This window comes from Streptopelia decaocto (genome assembly GCF_964273445.1).
Source record: "Streptopelia decaocto genome assembly, chromosome: 4".
NCBI classification, from domain to species: Eukaryota; Metazoa; Chordata; class Aves; order Columbiformes; family Columbidae; genus Streptopelia; species Streptopelia decaocto.
Genome location: NC_138658.1, coordinates 49,040,825 through 49,066,127, shown reverse-complemented (window position 1 = coordinate 49,066,127; position 25,303 = coordinate 49,040,825). Strand labels below are relative to the sequence as shown.

At 41.3% G+C, this 25,303-nt stretch overlaps 2 protein-coding genes across 7 annotated transcripts in view; both read left to right on the top strand.

The window, feature by feature from the left end:
• Positions 1-7,820: 7,820 nt before the first annotated feature.
• EXOC1L (exocyst complex component 1 like) lies at positions 7,821-16,918 on the top strand (the record flags this gene model as incomplete). Its single annotated transcript, XM_082051399.1, has 3 exons — positions 7,821-7,941; positions 12,598-12,728; positions 16,655-16,918. 3 exons carry the CDS (start codon positions 7,821-7,823, stop codon positions 16,916-16,918), a joined length of 516 nt encoding a protein of 171 aa, XP_081907525.1.
• Positions 16,919-22,289: 5,371 nt separating this feature from the next.
• EXOC1 (exocyst complex component 1) overlaps positions 22,290-25,303 on the top strand; it is a 31,777-nt gene continuing 28,763 nt past the window's right edge. For 4 of the 6 annotated variants that reach the window (XM_082051074.1, XM_082051072.1, XM_082051073.1 and 1 more), the window contains exon 1: positions 22,312-22,594. The gene's annotated coding sequence lies outside the window, so the exon portion shown is untranslated. Of the gene's footprint in view, positions 22,595-24,191; positions 24,672-25,303 lie in introns of those variants that run through there. The other 2 variants (XM_082051070.1, XM_082051071.1) reach the window with 2 other exon arrangements.

Sequence of the window (25,303 nt, the reverse complement as noted above, 5' to 3'; positions counted from 1 at the left end):
CCAAGACCTTTCATTACCATGAGGAAGCAAAGGGTAACAGGTGATGCAAGTGTAATCCAGGTTATCAACTGAGGCCTGGCAGAGATAAAAAGAGGTTGATCCACACTTTTCCCATCTTTGTGAAATATTCTCCAGTTCTAACTCAAAATTCAGACAATAAAGATGAAACACCCTGTAGTTTTATTTTACTCAACTTACACTAATATTTTACACTATTTTTTTTTCAGCTATGGAGTAAAATGTAAGAATTTAATAAAGACCAAGAAAAAAACATAATGAATCCAAGTTTTCATGACCAAATGTTAGAGAGTTCCCAAGTCAAAAAAAGCAGAAGTTTGCCGTGGCCACCTACTTTTTTTTTTTTCCTAATTCTTTCCATCAAATCATGCCCATTTTATGCACCCAGAGATCCCTAAAGATGTCAGATGGGTAAGGCAAACAGAGCAGTATCAGAGTTCTTTAGGTGCTGCAGTTTGGTGTGCAAGACATGAGACTTTATGACCACTGTAGAAGTTGTGGCTCAGATTAGGAGCAGAACAGACAAATGAGCTAGACTGAGTTGATCCTGCCTTGAGAAAGGCAAATGACCTACTAGTCTTGTGAGCAGTTTCAGCTTCAAGTATTATAGTTTCTTCCATGTCCAGGACTCCAACTAAACTGGGCAATGCAGAACTGCCATTTGCCTTCATTCAAGAAATCCTTCTGGTTCCACAAAGAGGAAGTTAGAAACTAGTTTAAGATCAGTTCACATAATCTGCAAATGCTGGGTCATTAAATTTCAGCTAATTATTCTTATACTGAACCCTGTACTTTATAATTGACCAAAATTTCTGCTTGACAATGCCAGCCACCTTTGAAAGCATTTGGAGCTGCGTCCACCGTTCCCTTACTAGCCTCTTCCCATGATGAATTAAATTCACTCTCAACATTTTTGTGTTTTATTTCTTCTCTAAATGTATTTGACATGAACCTATTTGAGTAACTGACAGAGTAAGAACTTATAAAGAACTATATAAAATAAAATGTATTTTAAGCTACAGAACTGTCAACTATGTGCTCATCCTCTAAATACAGTATCCATACAAATTATGCAGTTGTATAGATTCCCGACTCTTTATGAATTTTTAAAAAATGGATTAGATATCCAGCAGAAGTTTATAGTGTTTTAAGAGTGCTTTGCATCACGTTGATGTATTGATTTTAAATATAAATCCACATTAATCTGAAGTAATTGACTATCTACATTAATAATTATGTTCAATTTTCATGAGGGAAGAGAATGGTTCTTGTGCCAAGATAAATGATATTTATTACTAGAGACTACAGAGGCAGAGATGAAAATCATTATTAAAAAGTATGAAGAGTATTTTGACAGAATATCTGTTAAAGTTGCTTTGGGTAACTCTTCAAGACAAACTGAGTTTATTCAGAAAATTTACAAGCGAATGAGGACATAAAAGGTCAGTTTAGCTGGCATCACAACATTATTTACTTGAAATATATTTATCTAAATAATTCTTGACCTCTTGGTCAATATAAACCTTTACTGTGCTTTCTTCCCTGTATTTTTATAACACATGACACCATGAGTAACTGTGTTAAACACAGCTGTCAAAATCCTGAACTTTCAAAAGCTTCCAGCGGTAAGAAGATTAGTAGTTATTTGCATGCCCAGAAAGTTACAAGATTTTTTAAAACTTTTTTTTGCTTTTGCTTTACTGCTGTCTTGAGGGTTTTACCTCCACAAAAAACCAAAACCAACCAAACAAAAAAACCCACCTGTATGACATTGAATGTCTTATATTTAAATAACAAAGTGTTGAATCTGTCATGCCAGGATTTTATGCTTTAATTAAATATGGCTCCAATTCATCAATGCATTATTATGTGCTCTGCTGAACAGGAAACTAAATGCTTATTATAAAGATAACTTATTTAAGACCCTAAATTTTAGCTCATACATGTTTAAAATTCAACACTTGTAAATTCTTCATAGAAGAATTGGGTACTTCTTACTTACATGTTACATTTCAAAATATGCTTCTTAAATTCATCCAAAAACCAGCATCTGGTCACTGTTGTTCTATGCAGAACAAGTGTGTGTTTTCTGTTGGAAGGAAAGCTTTGGATGGGATGTTGGCATTGTGCGGCACCACTTATCCCAAGGATGGTCATGATTACATTTTGAGGATGATAAAACAATATAAACTCAATATAAACTTGACAAAATTGAGCTTCAGTTAAATAAAATCTCAAATCAACTCTTTCTTCCAAGAAAAAAGAGAACAGTAGTACTTTCAAAAGTGAGTCATTACATCACACCATTAGAGAAACCAAATAATCTTTACCTGAACTGATAAGATCTTAAGTCATCCTCTGTTTGAGCATCCATATATCCTGAGGTGGGTACAAGACTCTTTTAATGGGAACCCAAAAGGATTTCAAGAGAAAAATAGTTCTACAAGAACATTTTAAGCAACTGATGTCTTCTCCAGCATGTATTTCTATGTTTCTATTTTAAAACTGAGTGCCTCAAGCCATATCTCACTGAACAGCACTTCTTCATGAAACACTGTTATCTCTGCCGCTGCAAGTAGTTTTCAGTACAACTGAACTAGGTTTATGCTTCGCTGCACAGGGATCTAATTTCATTGGTATAGCTATTAAAACATGTGAATAACTATCCTTAACTGGGAGCCAAATCACCTATAAATGTCAGTGAGAAAAGAGACCTGAGAAAAGTAAATCACTAGTAACAAGAGGAAGAAAAACAGGTGGTGATCGTTCAGAATTAGCTTTCCAAAGTCAGCTTTTGAAACCCCTCTATACAGCCAGCTCACTGTAGAATGTTTTTTGTGATTTCTAGTTTGTACTCTAAAATCTCACCTGTAGCATTAACAAAGTGGTCTGGAGCCCTAAAGATGTGAAAATACTTATAGACAACAAACCAAGTGTTAATAGAGAAAACCATGCCTGGCTGAAACCTCAAAAAGGAACAACAGTTGTAGGAAAGTAAAGCCTAACTTAAATAAAATGATAGATCATGTTTTTCAGCCTACAGGGATCCTTTGCAGCTCTGAGAGATTATTCTGAATGTTGCATTTCCCTTTTTGTTTTTTTTTCGGTAACTTTATCAAACAAGGAGCAGTGGGAAACGTGCTTCCAGCAAACACTGATTTGTAAGGCTGTGCTTTTTGCCAGGAATTTGAGAGAGGGATTAAATGTGCGCCCTTTGAAGGGCTTCAGCATGCAGAATACAGTCAAGTCCCACCTAAACACCGTGGCTGTTCTACTGTGCCAGTAATGACTACTCTGAAGCCCAAGGAAATAAAAAGAAACTTTGTTACTGGTTTAATGGGTTTTATATACTTACATGTATATATACTTACATGTATATACTAACGCATATTAGTGAATCCAAAGGAGTATAGGGACACATCATAAATATTGTTTCTAAAGCTGGTGAATTGATTTTTACCAGAACAGTGTGACTGAGAAACAATAAAGATTAGAAAGATTTATCCTTTTAGGACCTGCTACTACACCTATTAATGTCCTGGGTACAGCAGGGAAAACAGTATTTGGACACAGGAAAAGTTTGCAGGAAAAAGACAGGGCACAAAAAGCAACAGAAGTAATTAATATTCATTAGAAAGGTCTACAACACTCTCCTCGTGAATACTTCACATTGTAGACCTTTGGTCTTCGTTTGTAGACCACTGTGAGCCTGGGTTAGAGTTTGTGCAGCTTTCACAGTCATCTGTAATTCACCTCTCTGCACAGCTACGGGTAAATCCCAGTTACATTTGGATTTAAATGTGTTTGTGGCCCTGGTAACAAGTAGTTTAGTTTGTTCTGCTTTATGTCTATACAGCATGCATTCGTAGGCTACCCAGGGTGTTGGATGCCAAGATGGGAAGTTGATCCTGGTCCATGGTTGGTGTGTCCTTGCTGGTTGGGTAAGTTATTGCCCAACTGTTGGCTTTCAATTATGAACTGTGAGGATTTGGGCTCACAATATTGCAGCCAAGGTGGATATGAAATCTCATGACTCAAAACATCCACTCAGCCTCTAAGAAACCGTTTCTCTTTCCACTCAACAATAATAATACCAGCATGAGAAAATATTAAAGAAGCAGCTCATAATGGCAGGTTTTGAGTGGGATGAAATTTGAGTAACCTGGAGAGCTTCAAATCACAAACCATGAGGATTTCCTATCATAGCCTTTAATTGCAGATGTTTCTTTCCCAGTGAGAGCATGCTTGCACATGTGCCTGCACAATGCTTACTTGTGCTCAGTTAAACTCTACGTTTGTATGTGAAATCTTTGTTATTTTTTGCATGAGTCATCTAAAAAGAGCCTCAACAACTATAAGAGGAATATGTTGCAGAAAATGAAAGAAAAAAGAAGGAAGAGGTATAATATCAGAAGAAAGGCAACAGGGAGGACAGAAACAGAGCAAGGGAACAGAAAAATGTGTAAGTAGGCGAGAAGCTCTGGGCAGGCACTGCAGATGCTCTTTACCTGCTGTAAGAATCATCCTTCGAAGTTTTGAATATACTGACAACCAAGCAAGGAGACATAAAAATTAGCTTTATGCATCCTGTAGAGGAAGGAGATTCTAAAGCCTAGCAAGCCTTATTTCCAGTCAACCCAAATCAGTGAAGTTGTAGAGAAATAGAAAGGAATAAAATTATTTTGTGAGTCACCTCCAAAATGCAATGGTACTTTCTCCCCACTGTAAACTAGGAAGGGATAAAAGACTATGAAGAATAGAGTACATATTAAAAAAAAAAAGGCATTATCCAAAATACTGCACCAAAACTGTCTTACTACATTCTAACAGAGGATGGGTAAATAAAGAATCAAAAGAATCAAGAGCAATAGTGAATTATTATTTTTTTCTGTTTCTTATTAAAATATTCAACATTAAAATCACCATTGTACCTTTCTGTGTATATCATCAGAGCAGTTGTTTAATGTAGCATTTAAAGATGCATTAAAGGATATTGCAGAAGTAATTTAATCTCTATAATACTTTTTGAAATATAATTTGATTTAAGAGGAGGTATGAAGACAACAGTTACATCACAGGATAGGATCTTCTGAGCACTACCTGCTTATACAACAGAACAGAAATAAATCCAGGGGAACCTTTTACCAAAATCTATACAGCAGTTTTCTTTTTTAGACAGCTGCATCTAGCAGGTAGAAATGATAACATTATTATATGTTATAAAAACTTTTGCTCCTTCTTTCCCCAAAATATTTCTAAATATATAAACTGTAATTTATTTGTGTCTCTGCTTTAAGAATACATGGTTTGGGACAATATGCATTTATTTATGAATGTGTTTGCCATGGGCCTCACACTTACCCAGCATGTACAATAGATGCTTAAGTCAGTATGCAGGCAATGCTCTTTCCCTACAGTAGGCATGGACAGAAGAAGGTGGGAGGTAGAGAAGCACCTGAACTTTCGTTAGTACTGCTCAGATAAGCAGCTACACAGCCCTAAAGCCCCACCCAAAGCCCAGTCACGGCTTTCAGTGTAAAACTCTGCTAATGCACAAATTTCTGCTAGCCATGTACTACTGAGCAGAGTGGCACAATATACGTGTGCAAGAATATCTGAAAAGACAAAAAGTTTAAGGGTATTAATACATCAAACCTAAAAACCATCTTGAGAAAACTGAGACTTACAGTTTCATCAAACTGTGAGAAATGAGAATCTACTTGAAGACAGACCAGAGCTACACACCACTCTTGTCTCAGGTCCATCACTTCCAAGGTGCCAGGGATGCTTCACTCACCATCTAGGCAGTTTCTCCAGTACCAACTGAATCTTTCACAAGGGAAAAACTGGTCGAAAATTCTTCCAGAGCTGAAGGTGTTTTTCAGGGGGTATTTTTGTCTTTATCTTTGTTGCTTCACAACTGCAAAAAAAATATTCAAGCATCTGAGATGCAACATGAGCTACTGACTGGCTGAGTCAGAATCAGCTTCTTAATAAGGACTTTGGCACTGAGTAGGAACACTGAAACCTCCAGCCATGATACTATTAACACTGGTGGTGATGAACTGAAGTCTGGGGCACAGGCCATGGCAATTCCGCCAAAGGCTGGCAGAAAAAGAGTGACCGTGAACTGCAAGCCAGTTTGTACATCAGTCCCTCTTTCAAGGCATGGCCAGGTCATCAAGGTTCTGGGTGGGCGTCTGAGCACCCCTGAGCCTCAGTTGTCCTGTGGAAGGTCTCCACACCAAGACACTTTCCTGACATGCAGTTGTCTCAGTTTGGAAGTGAGCATCATACTCTTTTCCTAAAATAAGCCTTTAAAGGTAGGAGATGAAATTTGTCCTTACGCCCTGTACTAATAAAATATATCCCAATCCTGAAGCTCAGAATAACTTCACTCTCTCAAAGGAGGGATGAAAATTAGTGTATAGATTTAAGAAACACAACTGTGTTTTCACACACATGGGACCAAAAGAAAGCAGAATAAATCAAAACCTTCTAGTTTCTTTTCAATCCCTCATCTAGCTAATATGCTTAGCATCTATAGCAGGGGATGATTCTTCCTACTTTTACATCAGTTTACTTAACTCCATTTTGCTTCAACATCACCAAAGCACCTTGTAGACCCATGGCACTAAATTGTCCTAATGATATTGCCAAAAACCACAATTTTTTTAATCCTCAGATTTTTTTACCTCACCTTCTAAATCTTCACTTTAGTGCTTAGTTTTACTCTAAGGATAAGGTTCCTTTCTAAGTTACACTGAGACTGAAAGAATGAACAACCCAATAAGGTATTTAGACATACTAAGCTTGAGCATAAAAATCAGAAGAGAACATCCAACTTCTGCAAGCAATCAGAAATTAGTCCAAAGGGAAAACTCCAACACAGGCTACCGCAGATACTGAAATGAGAAGAGTACTTGCCCTCAGGAACTTCACCCACACACCTGCAGAGTGGTAGAAACATCTGAAATTTCTGCAAATCTACTCACGTCTGATGTAAAAGGCCCCTCACGTATGTAAACATACTGAGCATAGTAGTTACCTCTGGTTCCCAGGCTGCACCTGCCCTCTGAGGACTCCTGTTGTGTGGAGGTGCATTCACCTGTTTATGAGGAGCGGCAGAGGTAATTTTCCTTTAACGCTATTAATAGCCATCAAGCTATGAGTGCAGTACCAGCAGTACCACCCATAAGGTTATGTAATTCCTTTTATAAATTCTACTGACTCTTTTATCTACTGATATAAAGAATTGCACTGATTGGCAATTCTCTTTTGGTAAACTGTCTTTACTGCGATTACTTTGCGTGTTTTCTCGCTCACGCTCCCCTCCTCCAGCAGGGAGGCGGCCCGGGCGGGCGCCCCGACGGCATCTCCGCCCCGCCACGGCCGCGGGACCTCGCTCAGGCCCCGCGCGGTCGCGGTCGCGGTCCCGGCACCGGTCCCGGCACCGGTCCCGGCACCGGCGGGGCAGCAGGGCCAGCACGGACCGTCTGCCCCCGGCGCGTCCCACCGGGGAGGGTGTGGGCGGGCACACGTGGGGCGGAGAGATCCGCCGCCCGGCCTCTCTCCGCACCGGCGGCCGAAGCCTTAACGGCGGCTGGTCCCGGCGGCGCAGGGGGCTGGCCGAGGGGAGCGGGACCCCGTCGGGGGCCGCTGCCAGCGATGCCTCCCCCGCGCCCGGGGCGCAGCCTCCGCCGCGCTCCCCCGCGGGTGTCCAGCGCGGCGCGGCGGCTGTGGGGAGCGCGAGGCCGGTACCCGCCGCTGAGCAGCTCCGCGGGGCGGGAGGAAGGAGGGCGATGTCCTCTCTGGTGAAGGAGGACCTGGCGAAGAAGCTGTTCGGCCCCCGGCGGCAAAGGCTGCACGAGTTCATCGAGGTGGAGGGCTCGGGCGCGGAGCGCTGCTACCTGTGCGCCGCAGGTACCGGGGCAGAGCCGGGGACCCACGAGTGGGTGGGCGAGGGGCGGTAGGTGCCCAAGGATGGCGGTGCGTGGGGATGCGAGCGTGCGCGTACCCGGGTGTGCGACGGAGCGGGGCCGGGGCGGGAGCGGGGAGCTCCTGGGCGAGGGGCGGCTGCAGCCCCGGACCCCCGCAGGCCGGCAGCTCCGGCAGGAAAGGCAGCCCGCCGTGCTTGCGCTGCCAGCAGCCTTCGTAAACGGCGTTTTCTCCGATTTCTGATTCATACGGGGTTGAGCTGTAATATCAGCGTAGAAACGTGACGATTCCAACACAACTGCTGAAAGTGGTCAGGACGTGGCAGCGCTGCGAGTGCCTCACGTGCTTTTAAAAGAGCAGCACCTTACGGTAGTTCTGACTATGTTTTGCATAAGAAAGCGCAACAGTGCATTCACGTTGCAGGAAACATCGGTAATTTTTAGAGATTTTGCACTATCTCTTGTCTTGGTCTAATGTCCCAATTACCTTGGAAAAAATAAACTAGACTTGTGGTTTAAATAAATACACATTTGCTTTAGTAATTAGCATGAACTGTGAGTAAAACAAGATAGCTGTGAGTGATAAACTAAATTATCTGGCTACTTACTAAATTTGATTTCAAGTGTGTCTGTTTCACAACGTTTTAAGGACAAGGTTTCAGAAAAGCTTGGGAGTTTTTTTCATTTTATTTCACAACACTGACAAAGAAATTCTCTCATCCATAAGCAGTTAGGTCGAAGTGAATGCTGCTTCCATTCCATTTCCTTTTCAGGTTCAAAATACATTAAACAGGTAGAAATAATCTATGCACTTGAGACTTTTTCTTCTCCAATATGGGATGATGAGAACCATATTCTGTGATCATTTTCTTTGTAAATATCTAAAGTCTTTTGAATATTTAAGCTGTTTTACAAATTACTGGAAATAATGAGCAAGCTATATTCCCTGTGTTCCCACAATTTTAGCAGAATGGGCTTTAAATTTTTGAACTGTAAAAATGATTCTAAGAAATGGATTCCTGAGTGCTGTAGAGCTTCTAAATGTACAGAAATATCAATTTGGTTTATAGTTTATATAGCTATCTGGTAGGAGTTGCATGTGATAGAACTAAACACTTCACTGTTATGAAACTCTCAAAGGGGAGAAATAGCATTATGCAACTTTAGAATCTTTACTAAAAATTTATTTTTAAGGTAAAGGAGTACAAGCCATTAAAGTAAGCCTCTAATCTCTGAAGACATAAAGCAAAGTTTATTTAGAGTATTAAGAGTGGGATCTCCCGAGTATACAATACGAAACTCTGTTAATATATACATGCGTAGTCAAATAAGTGGTGAGTAGAGTGGAAATTTGATTCTGAATGATGGGTTGCATCCAGCCGCCAACAGCTACTGTAATCTACAGTGATTCTGTAGGACCAAAACTCATTATCTAAAATCTTATCCCTGCAATGCAACTTCAGTATATTCCTGTTGATTTCATATTACCATAATTAAAAAAAAAAAATAGTCAGACGATATGTAGGCAAAACTTCAGAAAACTATGCTGTTAGAAGTCTATATTACATCAAGATCTTGGTGTGAATAATGGAACAATCTTATTTTTTGTGCCATATGTGCAACATTATTTCCCTTCCTTTTCACAATACCAAACCCTAGTTACTGTGTGAAGGCAATAGTGTCCTTTCATTAAATGTTTTATAAACCCTGAAAGAACATAAAGCTGAAACGCAACCATTTGGGGGGATTTTCCCAACCTGGTATTGCTATGCCCGGGAAGAATGGTAAGGATAACATTGTATCATCCAACAAAGACTCTAAAAAAGACATTCCCTCATGGAAGACCTTAGGAAATAGTTTGTGGTTTGTGCTCTGTGAAGGCATTGCCATAGCCATGCCCTCCCCAAGAAAAGCTTTTAGAGTTTAATAGAATGACATGGTAGATCTGAGCTCATGTTCTGTATAAAAAATTAAATTGTCTTTAACTCTGTTAACTGAGTACAAGAACAATCAATATCTAAAAAGCATGAAAAGTAAAGAACTTTTCTTTCTGGGGAGGAGGGGGGTGTGGAGTGTTGAAAATAGTCTGTCCAGATTTCACCACTGGGCAGGACATGCTCCTGGTTTTATTATTCACAGTTTTCATAGTTTCACAGTAAGTTTGGGATTGGAAGGGACCTCAAAAGATGATCTAGTCCAATCCCCCTGCTGGAGCAGGAACACCTAGGTGAGGTCGCACAGGAACCTGTCCAGGCGGGTTTTGAATGTCTCCAGAGAAGGAGACTCCACAACCCCCCTGGGCAGCCTGTTCCAGTGCTCTGTCACCCTTACTGAGAAGAAGTTTCTTCTCAAATTTAAGTGGAACCTCTTGTGTTCCAGTTTGAACTCATTACCCCTTGTCCTATCATTGGTTGTCACCGAGAAGAGCCTGGCTCCATCCTCGTGACACTCACCCTTTATAAATTTGTAAACATTAATAAGGTCACCCCTCAGTCTCCTCTTCTCCAAACTGAAGAGACCCAGCTCCCTCAGCCTTTCCTCGTAAGGGAGATGCTCCACTCCCTTAATCATCTTGGTTGCCCTACGCTGGACCCTCTCCAGCAGTTCCCTGTCCTTCTGGAACTGAGGGGCCCAGAACTGGACACAATATTCCAGATGTGGTCTCACCAGGGCAGAGTAGAGGGGAAGGAGGACCTCTCTCGATCTACTAACCACCCCCCTTCTAATACACCCCAGGATGCCATTGGCCTTCCTGGCCACAAGGGCACAGTGCTGGCTCATGGTCATCCTGTTGTCCACCAGGACCCCCAGGTCCCTTTCCCCTACACTGCTCTCTAATATGTAATTTCCCAACCTATACTAGAACCTGGGGTTGTTCTTGCCCAGATGCAGGACTCTGCACTTTCCCTTGTTAAATTTCATTAGGTTATTCCCCGCCCAACTCTCCAGCTTGTCCAGGTCCCGCTGGATGGCAGCACAGCCTTCTGGTGTGTCAGCCACTCCTCCCAGCTTAGTGTCTTTAGTGTCTCCCAGCAAACTTGCTGATAGTACACTCTATTCCCTCGTCTAAATCGTTAATGAATATATTGAATAATATTGGCCCCATATTGAATAATATTGGCCCCAATTATTCCTAACACGTCTGTGCTCTGCTCTTATGTCATGCAACTTCTGTTCCTGCATGAGGGGCAGAGGAGTGAAGTGGCAGTGCGTGGGACCTGAGGGCCACCAGGACGTCCTCTTATATTTCTGCCAGGACTGGGGGCTTTTGGGCTTGGGGTCATTACCTTTTGTTTTAACTCCAAGGGAGACAACATATTCTCTCACAAGCAAGAAAACAAACAAACAAAATGTGAGAAACTTAAAGTGTGAACAGAACTTTCTAAGATCAGCCTACTAGGTTTACTTGCAAATGAAAACCATTGCAACTTCTACATAGAAGGTAACACAGTGGTGGTCCTTTGGTTAAAAATCATTGAGCAACTATAGGACCATTGAGCAACAGTGATTTGAATTTCCTAAGCAGGGAAGCCATAGGCTGAGAGAAGTTATAATCAATTTATATATTATCCACTGGTTTTCTTTGCAATGGTAAGAATGCATATCTCCAACATATATCCTTTGTTTGTCTTTATTTAAAACACATTTTCTTATATACAGGTGTGAAGTAAGAAATGTTTTAACAGCAATAGGATAAAATTAGTTAAGTTTCAAAATGGGTTTTCAAAAATTCAGGCAGTATTTAGGAATAAAAGAATTTTGCTTCTACATCTATAGCCTCACGCTACGATGTCAAAATGCTCCTGGCAGATATAGGTGACATCTCAGCCTTACCTTGGGCTACTGGGTGGCTTGGGGCAGTGATCCTACAGCCATCATGCTGGATGTACAGGAGATCGTTCAGGCTCCGGTGCTTTTCACACTCATTGTTGTGTGTTACAGAAATCCAGTCTCCTATGCAGCACTCAATGTAATCAAATAATAATGGTAATTATTGCAAAGAGTGTCTTTGTGCTCTTTTTATTCATGTTTCCTGCCTAAGTCAGAAAATAGTAATTTCTATAAAGATTGCACTGGGCAACTTGAAGCTTTAAGAAATATTTTCCATGTTATTTTTCTTAAGTGTCCTATTTGTATATTTTATATGAAAATTTTTTGCTTTAAAAAAGTAATGGCCTCATAAGGAAACTTCATCTACAGAAAGGAAAATATAGCACACGTCATGTAAATACAGAGCCTTGGTAGCAGTTTTGCAGTCTTCTGACATCAGCACCCCAAACGATTCCCCCTCGAAGCAAGCAGGATAAGTGGATTATCCATACAGGTCCAGTGGCAGAATTAGGCTTTCACTACACTGCTGCTGAATTCAGGTGGAAGGCTTTTGCACAGACAAGATTTGCTTTTCACAGGATGGGTAATGTAAGTCCTAAAGCTACTGTAAGTTGGCAAGCTTCATAGGCTGAGAACATGCTATTATTTCTGCTGCTTGGGCAAAATAAAACTATGAGGTCCTGTACAGCTCTATACAGCCCTGCTCGCCACCATTTAAGTTATTATCTAAAATGGAGTTTGATTAAGTCTCTTATTAATGGAGCCTTTGGGAAGTACTTTCTTGCACATCTAAACAGTGTTTTTCTTGCAGTGACTAGAAGTGAAGAAATAGAAATATGTATGGTTAAACACTGGCGAGTGGATCGAGAGGAGAAATATGAAATAGTTGAAAAGTGGTTTTTGAAAGATCTGGAGATGATTGATGGAAAAGAAGCAGATACTGTAAGTGTTATGTATTATAAAATACATAGAGTATAATTTTATTGCGTTGCAATTTGGTATACAAGAATTAAAATGCAATTAAAATAATCTGAAAAATAAAGTTATGTAAAAACCAAAATAAAGCAAACCTCCAAGGAATTTTGGTTTGATTGCATGTGAGAGGCTCCTGATCCTGTTTGCACTGTTGTGGGGAGAAGGAATGAGAGATTTTCTTATTTGCTGTAATCTTCATTCTCTGTGAGATCTAAGGGACAAGCTGGATGTTTTCTAATTTGGTCATCATAACTAGGAATAAAAATTCTCCACCTGCAGCTCCCAGGGTAAAACTGAGTTAATCCCATAGATTTTAATGTGTATTTGAAAACAAAATTTAAAAAAATATTTTTATGCAAAGTGTGACACCGTCATTTGAATGTATGAACCTGTTCTCTCTGTGACAAAGTCAATATGTAGAATATCATGTAAGTGCATTGTTTGGTGTACCAGCTCATGAAACTGTGCCTCTCTCATGTAGCTTCATCTCACATTACTTGGATCAATCAAATATTTGTGTATTTGTGTGTGTGAATATGAAATAGCTTTGGCTAGATCCGGCTGATCCGACTGCTAAAAAAGTCCTAATCTCTCGGATACAACTTCAGAAGGGTAAAATGAGGCTGCAGTAATACAATATAGAATAACACCCAAAGTAGAATTAAATAATGTTTTACAAAATACAGAAGAATATGCCAAGGAGAGTATCACAGTATCACAGTATCACAGTAAGTTTGGGATTGGAAGGGACCTCAAAAGATCATCTAGTCCAATCCCCCTGCTGGAGCAGGAACACCTAGGTGAGGTCGCACAGGAACATGTCCAGGCGGGTTTTGAATGTCTCCAGAGAACGAGACTCCACAACTTCCCTGGGCAGCCTGTTCCAGTGCTCTGTCACCCTTACTGAGAAGAAGTTTCTTCTCAAATTTAAGTGGAACCTCTTGTGTTCCAGCTTGATCCCATTACCCCTTGTCCTATCATTGTTTGCCACCGAGAAGAGCCTGGCTCCATCCCCATGGCACTCACCCTTTATATATTTATAAACATTAATAAGGTCCCCCCTTAGTCTCCTCTTCTCCAAACTAAAGAGACTCAGCTCCCTCAGCCTTTCTTCATAAGGGAGGTGCTCCACTCCCTTAATCATCTTGGTTGCCCTACGCTGGACCCTCTCCAGCAGTTCCCTGTCCTTCTTGAACTGAGGGGCCCAGAACTGGACACAATATTCCAGATGTGGTCTCACCAGGGTGGAGTAGAGGGGAAGGAGGACCTCTCTCGATCTACTAACCACACCCCTTCTAATACACCCCAGGATGCCATTGGCCTTCCTGGCCACAAGGGCACAGTGCTTGCTCATGGTCATCCTGTTGTCCACCAGGACCCCCAGGTCCCTTTCCCCTACACTGCTCTCTAATATGTAATCTCCCAACCTATACTGGAACCTGGGGTTGTTCCTGCCCAGATGCAGGACTCTACACTTTCCCTTGTAAAATTTCATTAGGTTATTCCCCGCCCAACTCTCCAGCCTGTCCAGGTCCCGCTGGATGGCAGCACAGCCTTCCGGCGTGTCAGCCACTCCTCCCAGCTTAGTGTCATCAGCAAACTTGCTGATAGTACACTCAATTCCCTCGTCCAAATCGTTAATGAATATATTGAATAATATTGGCCCCAGCACTGACCCCTGGGGCACTCCACTAGATACTGGCCTCCAACTAGACTCCGCACCATTGACTACCACTCTCTGGCTTCTCTCCCTAAGCCAGTTTGCAACCCACCTCACTACTCTATTGTCTAGACCACACCTCCTCAACTTAGCTGTGAGGATGCTGTGGGAGACTGTGTCAAAGGCTTTACTGAAGTCAAGGTAGACCACATCCACCGCTCTGCCATCATCCATCCACCTTGTTACATTCTCATAAAAGGCTATGAGGTTGGTCAAGCATGACCTACCCTTGGTAAAGCCATGCTGACTGCCCCTAATAACCCTCTTATCCTTGATATGCCTTGAGATGGCACCAAGGACAAGCTGTTCCATTACTTTCCCAGGGACAGAGGTGAGGCTGACCGGTCTATAATTACCCGGGTCCTCCTTCTTGCCCTTTTTGAAGACTGGAGTGACATTTGCTTTCCTCCAATCCTCGGGCACCTCTCCCGTTTCCCAAGACTTGGCAAAGATGATGGAGAGCGGTCCAGCAATGACTTCAGCCAGCTCCCTCAGCACCCGCGGATGCATCCCATCTGGACCCATGGATTTATGGATGTCCAGACTATTTAATTGCTCCCTAACCCAGTCCTCATCGACTAAAGCAAACTCCTCCATTGACCTGGCTTCATCCGGGGTCTCAGGGGTACAGGGCTCCCCAGGACAGCCTCCGGCAGAGTAGACAGAGACAAAGAAGGCATTCAGTAATTCTGCCTTCTCTGTATCTTCTGCCACCAGGGCACCCACCCCATTCATCAGTGGGCCTACATTGCCTCTGGTATTAGTTTTATCTGCTATGTATTTGAAAAAGTTCTTTTTGCTGTCCTTGACCCCTCTCGCCAGCTGTAATTCTAAGGAGGCCTGGCTATCCTAGCTGCCTTCCTACATCCTCTAACAGCAGCCTTATATTCCTCCCAAGTGGCTAGCCCCTGCTTCCATGACCTGTAAACTCTCCTCTTCTGCTTGAGCATACCCAACAGCTCCCTATTCAACCACCTAGGCCTCCTGGCTCCCTTCCTTGACTTCCTACGTGTGGGGATGCTCTGATCCTGAGCGTGGAAGAAGCAATCTCTGAATCTTACTTAATGTATGCAAAGACATTTTAACAGTTGTCTATGCATAATAAATGTAGTCCAGGAAAAAATGACTTCTTTCCCTTTGAAAGTGCTTTCAAATGAACATAAAGTGGAATTCAGATGACATTTTCCTAGTGAAAGAGAAATCGAGAGCCCACAAGAAAGGTTTCAGAGCTTTGCTCCAAGGGAAATTACAAACTGTGGTTGTTCTCGTGTCCTGTGCACATCACCCTCAAGTCTAAGACAAGGAACTTGGGAGATGGAGGAGGTGAGCTCAGGTTCAGAGTAACCCTGTACCTTGTAAGCAATTTGCAGATTAGGGCAGAGGAGGAAAAGAAAGTCAAAGTGAATAATACTCTGTGTCCCCTCTCCAAGTTACCTTGCTTCTGGAGATGTTCCTGTCCCTTCCCCAACCAAGGTAGCCAAAGGATTTCCTTATCACCTGCCTGCATGACTATACCTCAGCTTTTTTTTTTCTTAAGTGTTGTGCTAAAATACCCTTCAGAGATGATTCAGCCTTCTACAACTTGGATGATAAAAATCTGTCTCATTTTTGGTTAAAGAAAAGCCTGAATGAACCCCAAACTCATAATTAGAGGGGGATTAACACTACTAAAAATGTTCCTAATAGTTATTTCTATACATAGAATTTAACAGAATTTAGCTGCTGCTGGGATTAATTGTGCCAAAAAGCCAGAAAGTGCAGAGAAATACAATTTAGGCAGGAAGAGAAATCAATATTCTTCTTCTGACAGACACATATAGTTATAGTCCAAGGCAAGTGCTTTTCATATAGTGAGTTTTAGGCAACATGACAAGTTGGTTCATTTCAAAACAAGATTGTATAATCCAAATAAAGTGCAGAGTATGGCTTGGACAAACTGAAAGTTTTAGTCAGGCAAAACTCCCAATGGCAAAGAATAGCAGCTAATTAAGAACCGCTACTTTATACAGTTTTAAAAGACCCTTTAGTCTGAATAGCAGAAGTACGCAAAGTCCTTTAGAGTCCATCAAACTGAGAAAAAGCCCTGAAGGTGGCTGGGCAGAGAACAACAGATTGCCATCTACCATCTGTAATGCATGTAAAAATTTCATTGTCTCTCCATTTTTTTTTTTAGGACAATCCATATTTTGATATGCACTTCCACAAAGTCTACAATCTGGAAGCCTATAGTTGTGCATCTAAATATACCTTTGTTCGAACGCTAAACAAACTGAATGAAATGTACCTTAAGAAGGATTTGAAGATTGTAAACTTTGATGACACCTACCTAAATGATGATTCAATCTGGTCATCCAACAATAGGGATTGCTTAGTACTGATGAGGATATGTTTCTATGCTTCCAACCTTCTATGTCTCTCCCTGTGCCCTTTGTCCTGAAGATGCATTTTCTAACATTAAGGTGACCGGTTGACTTTCACTGACCAGCATTTCATAAATCATCTGATCAAAAAGACAGTGATATGCAGTATCTGCTTTTTAATTTTACATACACATAAAAAATGGAACATACTTTTTATATAAACAATTGACCATTCATTTATATATATTAGAAAGGCCTCACTCTGGCAAATACTTATAAATATATGAGACTTTCAACACAGGACCAATAACTCTTATGGTCAGCGGTGATTGCTTACGTAAGTAGAGCTCAGCATTTGGTCTTATGTTCATGGAGGTATAAATTATCTTTCATTTATAGCTTGAAGTATTTTTAGCGTATCAAGAGCGTTAACAGTTAATTTTTATATCCTAAAAGTAGAAAAAATAAAGCAACCAAATGAGGTCTGTACCTGAATGATGCACATTTCCATTTTAACTCCATTAAAGAGATCACACCTGAAATACATTAATACAAGAATCAAATCCTCATCCTGATGAATCAGAGTTTTGCGTTTAAGTACCATGGGACCAATTTTTCACCTATGCAGTTATAATTACTTTTGCCTCAGAATATGTAGTACACCCTTTGGCCTTTCCACTATTTGTGGTACTGTCTTAGAAACAGAAAATTAATGTTCTTAAGTAGAATTGCTTTATTTATCAGATCTTTCAGAAATTTTTTCTCCTATATCATTAACATCTTCTTTCTTGCACTTTATTGTTTATGTATATGAACAGGCCCAGTTAGGGAACAGAAGTTGTTTGTTTATGTCTTTTCTCTACCTCTGGACCAAGAGTTAACAAAACACTATGTAAACAGCAGGTTTTGGCTACTACGATTACTTAGTAGGTGCATGATAGACTTCTCAAAATCCATAGAATTATGAGAACAATTTTCACCAGTCTCTATCTATGTGTTAGCATGTTCAGTGTAGTATTTAAATGTGTATTAGTACTTTGAGTTCTCTTTAACATGGGATGGAGTCTACTGAGTGATCTGGAAGGTCCCACCCATAACAAAAAATAGCGGCTGGACTTGTGACAGAATTATATTACAGCAGAAACAGAGGATGAATAAAAGCTGTATTGACCAAGAGCTGAAGAGGAACAACACTGACAATAAGAAGCATTGTGACATTGCCCAATGTCAGTCAGCTAAGATACCTGGCTGCTCTTCCCAAAGTCAGTAGACAAATGCCAACCTGAAAGATGAGTAGAAGCATCTGGTCAGAACATCCTGCAGGAGAAAATGTCCTTTCCCTTTTGGCAGCCAAGAGAATACAGAGAGACTAACTGTGGGACTAACCCAGCTACATACCTAACGCTGGTCAATGGAAACAGCTCCTAGGAAATCACAAGCTGGTTACTGCCTCTCTTAGTGCCTGCCACCTGTAAAATGGGATGGTCATACAAGGGTCCTGTGATTCGTATTTCACTGATGTCTTTCATAGGGACTCCCACCTTTGAAAACATTTGTGTAAATGTACTTTGGATTAAAAATGGAAATAACACCAAATAAAGGTGAATCTATTTGAAAAACTGTATAAAATGTACAGTTTTCTACTTTAATTTTTAAATGTTACCCTATTGCTTGTATAGGCCATACCTTTTGATTATCTAACCTGCAGAAGTTATATATTTATTCTAGATATATGTTGTAAATTACATACATTCTAACCCAAATCTTAATAGTTGCATACACTTTGACAGTTGTAAAGGCAGTTTATGTGGACAATTCAAATTTTCTGGAAATGGGTAGGTCTTAAATCTTACATTTGCCACCTAAATACTGTTAGAGAGAAGGATTGTATTATGAAATGCATGTTTATGAAATGCAGTTGCTCTTTTCAGAAAGAAATTGGGATAATCCAGTTCAAATATGTGTCTTGTAACATTTGATCCACAGCTACAATAAATATTTGCCCAATATCTGGGTTCCACAAAATCACCTTCAGTAGCAAGTGTAATTCAGACTACTGTCACCTATGACATATTGTCTTGTTTGGAGTGTGTATTAATTGTAGTGGTCACAATGTTTTCTGTAATGTTTACAAATTATTTGCTTAATAGGCACAAGAAAACATTTTTCTGCGTGGATAATCTCCCATCATTCATCTTGTAATTGTAATAAAAAACCAGAACATCTAATGATAAAGATTTCAGAGCATTCTTTTGAAATCAAGTACAGGTATGGTGAATTCCTGACCAATAATTGTCTGTACCTTGCTAGAAACTGATCAGTTAAAACTTACTATAATGTTCAACCATATTTAATGGACTTGCATCAGTAGTTTATATCTTTCTATTCTTGTACAGTATAAGCATTAAACTGACTATATTAGCAGACAAATAAACCTGCATTTTATGTGGAATAATACACAAAATCTGTTTAGCATTTCTTCTGTCTGATGATACTTTAGACATTCTTCACTAAACAGAAGGAAAGAAGGGCCATTGTCCATGTAAATTATTTCAGTTATTATCAAAAGGAAAAATACTTTAAAAGATTTTGCAGACCTAATCCAGGGACTTTTTTCTTTTACACAGTTCTTTATAAGATGTCAAATACCAAGATGCAGTGCAATTGTGAGATGGACCTGATTTCACTATGGAAAAGTCTTTGTCCTGAGGTGTCGGAGACTGTCACTCTGCAGTTAGCACAGCACAGCGGCACCACAGCAGACAGGGAATTTGCTAAATTATAGATGGAAAAGACCTGACAGGCCAAATAGCCCATCTTTCAATTAATGCCAAATTGTTTCCTACATCACATTTCCTGACATTGCATGTACAGAATGTAGTTTGAAATACAGTATCTAGGGATTCGTCTGCTTCTCCTAGAAGACTTCTCCAAAACTTAATAGGAAGAAACTTACGTGAGTAAAGGATTATCATGAATGGATTTGTAGCTTTCTTACAAAAGGTTTCAACTCAATGATGGAGTGAATGAATATTTGGTATTGTGGATATAATGAGGATTTCTTCAGAACAGAGGAATTGTTATGAGCCATATCTGTTCCAAATAAAAGAAAAAAACGTGGCAGCCTGAAAGTGAAGAAGAGTGATAATGAGCAAACAGACCTTCATGCTTACTTGTTTAAGAGGCAGAGTGAGAATAGAGGCTGTCATAAGACTGATGATGTTTTTTCCCTTTTTTTTTTTTTAACCTCAGTATTAAAAATATGGGGAAACCTATGACAAAAGAATTTGAAAATATGTTGTCTGTAGCATTCATCAATCCCATATCTGTTTTATTCTGTACTTCAAAAATACAGAAGTTTCCTCCAGCTGCATGCTTCAAAAAACATCTAACATCATCATTCAGATAAGATAGGTCCATATTATCAACAGAAAATACACTGATGGACTTCCACTGGAGTTCATGGATTTAAGATAATATTCACCATCTAATACCTATGACCTTGCATTTAAAACAGAAAGACACTTTTCTTGTGTTTTTGTCTTTCATGGGTAGCTAATCTTTTCCCACATCTAAAATTAAGCCAATGCAAATCAATGCAGGTTTTAAAAAATAATTTTGAAAGTGAAACTGATCAGGGAGGAGATCTCATTCTAGACTGTGCCTTCTGGGTGAGTTCTCATTGTTTGCCTTTGTATATCAGAGTCACACAAACAGGAATCCACCTCTGCCCAGCGAAAGTCCGTACTACTTCTTTCCCTGTCATCTACCTATTCCTCAACACTTTCAGTCACTTTCAACATATAAATCTACCTTCTTGCAGTAAAATGAGGTACGATATTATGTAATTTGTAATTTATGAATGTTTTGACATGAGCTGAAGTCAGTATTAGAAGATCAAAGCCACTTTCTGAAGAGCAACTGTGGGAAGCTGAAGTAGGAGAGGAGGGAATGATTCTGTGCATCCCATAAGATGATCTCATGTCAGTTTTAACATGGGTAGCCATATTTTAGCATTAACAAACTATGTTTTGGTTTTTTGTCCAGAAGCAAAATAAACAGCTAAAGACAAGAAACTAGAATGTTTTTTCCAACAACAGCAAAAGTTTTATGAAACCCTGTTCAATCTTTTATAGCTGCCTTGTCCAGTCTTTATAGATCTTGACAAAGACAGTTACATTTTGTGGCTGAATAGAGAAATTACCAAACTGTTACTTCTCTTTTAACCTTGGCCCTCATGAATGATGTATAATGGAAGTATACAGCACGTTTTTCTGAGTCAGAAATAGAAGTACATTGAGCAAGACTCTATCAGTCAGTCATATTTAATGCTTTCAAACAAGTGGAACAAGGATACAGGAATGATGGAATAAGTTTTACATTATAAAAGTCAGTGTTTTGGCAATTTATAACAATAACTTGGAAAATATGTCCGGTAACTTTGCATGCAATCCTTGAAGAAATACTATATTAATTTACATGAATAATGCTAAAAATGAGTGAAGTATATTGATCATGTGGAAAACTTCTGTCACAGCAAAGTTTGAACAGGAAGCTAGATCCAGTTCACAGAATCACAGAATGTCTGGGGTTGGAAGGGACCTCTGGAGATCACCTAGTCCAACCCAAGTGCTAAAGCAGGTTCACCCACAGGAGTGCGTCCAGGTGAGTTTTGAATGTCTCCAGAGAAGGAGACTCCACAGCCTCTCCGAGCAGCCTGTTCCAGTGCTCAGGTACCCTCAAAGTGAAGAAGTTTCTCCTCATATTCAGATGGAAACTCCTGTGCTTCATTGACCTTCATCCTGTCACTGGGCACCACCGAAAAGAGTCTGGTCCCATCCTCTTGACACCCACCCTGGAGATATTTATAAACATTGATAAGATCCCCTCTCAGCCTTCTCCAGGCTGAACAGACCCAGCTCTCTCAGTTTCTCCTCATAAGAAAGGTGCTCCAGGCCCTTAAACATCTTCATAGCCTGCCGCTGGAGTCCCTCCAGTAATTCCTTGTCTTTCTTAAACTGGGGAGCCCAGATAACAGACACAGTTCTCCAGATGCAGCCTCACCTGGGCAGAGTAGAGGGGGAGAACCTCCCTCGACCTGCTGGTCACATTCTTCTTAATGCACCCCAGGATACCGTTGGCCTTCTTGGCCATAGGGGCACACTGTTGACCCACGGTCAACCTGTTGTCCACCACGACTGCCAGGTCCTCCTCCACCCTCACACGGCGGCCAGCACCGCCCCGCCCTGCCCCGCCCTGCCGCGCCCCGCCCCTGCCGCGCTCCTATTGGCTCGATCCTCCCGCTCTCTCTTCCCCCGCCCCGCTCCGCCGGGGGGCGGGCGTTACGGCCCTCACACGCGTCACACCCATTGCACCCATCTCGTCCGGCAGGGGGAGCTGCGCGGAGTGTGCAGACTTCCTAGCCTTTAGTCTCTCTGCTGGCATCACGTGAGCGGAAGCGGCCGTTGCGGGCAGCTGCGGCGGGAGGCGGAGGCGGCCCGTTCCCTGACGGCCCGGCCGGTCCCGCGGTGAGAGCGACGCGGCCCCGGCTCCTTCCGTCCCTTCCCCGCCCCGGCTGTGGGGCCCTGCCGCTCTTCCCTCCGCGGGCCGGGCTCCACGGGTCGCCCTGGCTGTGTCTGGGCCGCTGGGCTCAGGGTGGGGCCGTGGCGGCAGCGAGGCGCCGGGGCTGCGGCTGTCTCCCGCCGGCGGCTGCGCGGAGGGCTGGCTGCGGGCAGTTTCTGCGGGACTGGCAGGTGGGAGGCGGTGAAACTGGTGCGAGAGGGGCCCTTGAGGGGCCGCCGCTGCTATTAGTAGCTCTTCGGAGTTTTATTGTTAAATTAACGATCTTTTGAACGACTTTTTGCTGTGAACGGCGTTCCCGGGAATGTTACTGTTAGGCCGAGCAGTGCTCAAGGAGGAGCCCGATCACATCACTCAGTCGAGTCCTTCCCGTGTGTTTCCTGGCTAGGCTGTGTCTGAGATGTGGTGCGTTTGATAGATTTCATGTAGCCGAGGCTTTTTTAACATTACTGGAAAAATAAATGTAGCAGTATCTAAAGGGCTTTATTAGAGACTGGCATGGTCTCAGCCCTCTTGAAGTATTTTTCTGGGGAAGCAGCTTTATGTCCTGTTCTTTGTGTTTAATTCTGTGTTCACTTGGGACAGCAGGAGTCACATTTGAAGAACGTGGTGATGTACCTTGTCCTGGCACTTTGTGAAGTTTTGACAGCTGTGACTAAGGAGGTTGAGTTTGTAAAAGAAGTTGGACTATATGTCAGAGCAAGTCTTTGATCTCAGGTTTAATGTGTTGTGTTTCATGGGAAAAGTGTATTTTGGACAACTTGTGTTAGCACTGAAATGGGAGAGCTGGTGAGCTGCAGCAGTCTCACTGTGATTCAGAGCAGAAAGTAAAACCAGAAATCAGGAAAGAAAGGGGATATTTCTGAAATACAGCGAGTTGTTGGTACTTTGTGTGTGCGTTTTATGCACTTGTTGAAGAGTAACAGGAATGGCAACCTGATGCAGTTTTGGAAACAGAAGCTGAGCCCAGCATTTGATGAAAGGGGAGGAAAACTATTAGATGGGAGCTTTGGTGTGTTACCTTGCCATCAGGGTCTCATATAAACAGCATTTCTTTGGATGCCCTGAGCTCTGTACACTTGACAACACTGATTCCAGCTTAGTATATTGTCCCTTGTTTCCCAAAGCCCTTGGGTTAGTAATCTTTCAAGCTAGTAGCTTCCCTAAGATGAGAGATGTGGTGGCAGCCAGCTGAGCTGAGACAGTGGGACATAAAAGACTGGAAGAAAAGTCAATGCCTCTTCTGTTTTAAGTGCCAAGGGAACCTTTTGTCTCTGCTGTATGTTTGTCAGAGAAAGCAACCCAGGTGTCTCCAAGAGAAAAATCCAACCTAATTTAACTCCATATATTGTCTCAGCATCAGACAGTGTAGTATGTGATATGTATTAACCATATTTTTAAAATGCTGTAGAATTTTAAGGCTCAAGTGTAGAGTTATATTGTAGCTTCTGCATTTAAATAAACACATTGAAATTGATGTCTAAGTGTTGCTCTTTTTAGTCTACCTAGAACCTCTCTGTAATGTGAGGAACTGTTCTGAATTGGGTGAATATTGCTGATTACTTCATTTTCTGGAGGTTGGTGGGTGTGTATTGTTGGGGAGGGGCTGGGGAGTTGGTTGGTTGTTTTTTTCTTATCCATTTGATCTTGGCAAGCTTGAGTATTGGGTGGTGTCATGCCATCCTCCCACCCCAGATTTCTAAAATCTGTAGACTAGACTATGCTGTGCTGGGAAACCAGGTGATTATACTATTGTCTGTTTTGGAAGTCTCTTTCAGAGTTTTGTGATTTCCTTGGAATTTTATTCTTGTTTGGTGCACAGTTAGTTTAATGCTGGTCTTATCTAACTTCTGCAAATCCTTCATCATAAGTGAACATGCTAGAAATACAGATGCTTTCGTCTGAGCATGTTGCATACTTGCTTGAAGGCACTGCCAAAGAAAATCAGAACTCTTAGTGAAGGCTTTTTAAACAAACCAGTTGTTAATGCGTCACATAAGTCTGAGCCGCTTTTTTTTTTTTCTTACAGCCCATTCTTCTCAGCCTTTACTCTCTCCTGCTGCTGTTACTGCGGAGGTGAATCAGTTGTAGCGGGAACCCTGTGAACAGATACACTGTCCCCATCTCTCTCTACCTCTTTTTCTGCTCCCCTACCTCCCCCAAATCATCTGAAAACCCTATTTTTAATCAGAAGAAAAACTAGAAAGCAAACTTCTAGGTGGTGTTAGGAAAGTACTTTTGCTGTTAAAAGTGAGTGCACCTCATTCATGCAACCTAATGGTCTGATTTGGTATACAACTACATCATTGACTTTAAATGGTATCTGCCAATGTACCAGAAGGTGTAAAGGGATCCTTGATGGCCTTGTACAATCTCCTGTGTTTTCTGTTACAGGCTATGAGAGTGAATAAGTAATGTCTGTTTACTGTCTTTCAGCAGAAGTCTGTCTTTTTTAGCATTTGTTTAGAGGTTCAAGGTCAGCACTTGATTCCTAGAAGAAATATCTTGATGTATTGCTAAGCGTACATGCTTACTTTCTTTCTCTTTTTGAAATATTCTGTTTCTTCCTTGCTGGATAAGAAACTCCATAATTAAAAAAAAAAAAAAAAAAAAAAAGTATTCAGTTTCTGAGCTCCAGTCCATGCATCCAAAAAAGGCAGCAAACTAGTCAAACCTGATGCACTTACCTTTGCAAAATTGTGTTGTGGCCTTCTCAGATCTAGATGGTCTTGGAGTCAAACTTCCTGCCAGCTACAAAGATGCATTTCTTTATTCTGCCTTACTGTAACAATTGCCAGATCCTCATTTAAGGATAAAGAGGAAGAGGAACAGCCTGTTACATTTAATAGTATGTGGTAGCTGGCAAGAGCAGCAAAGCAGGT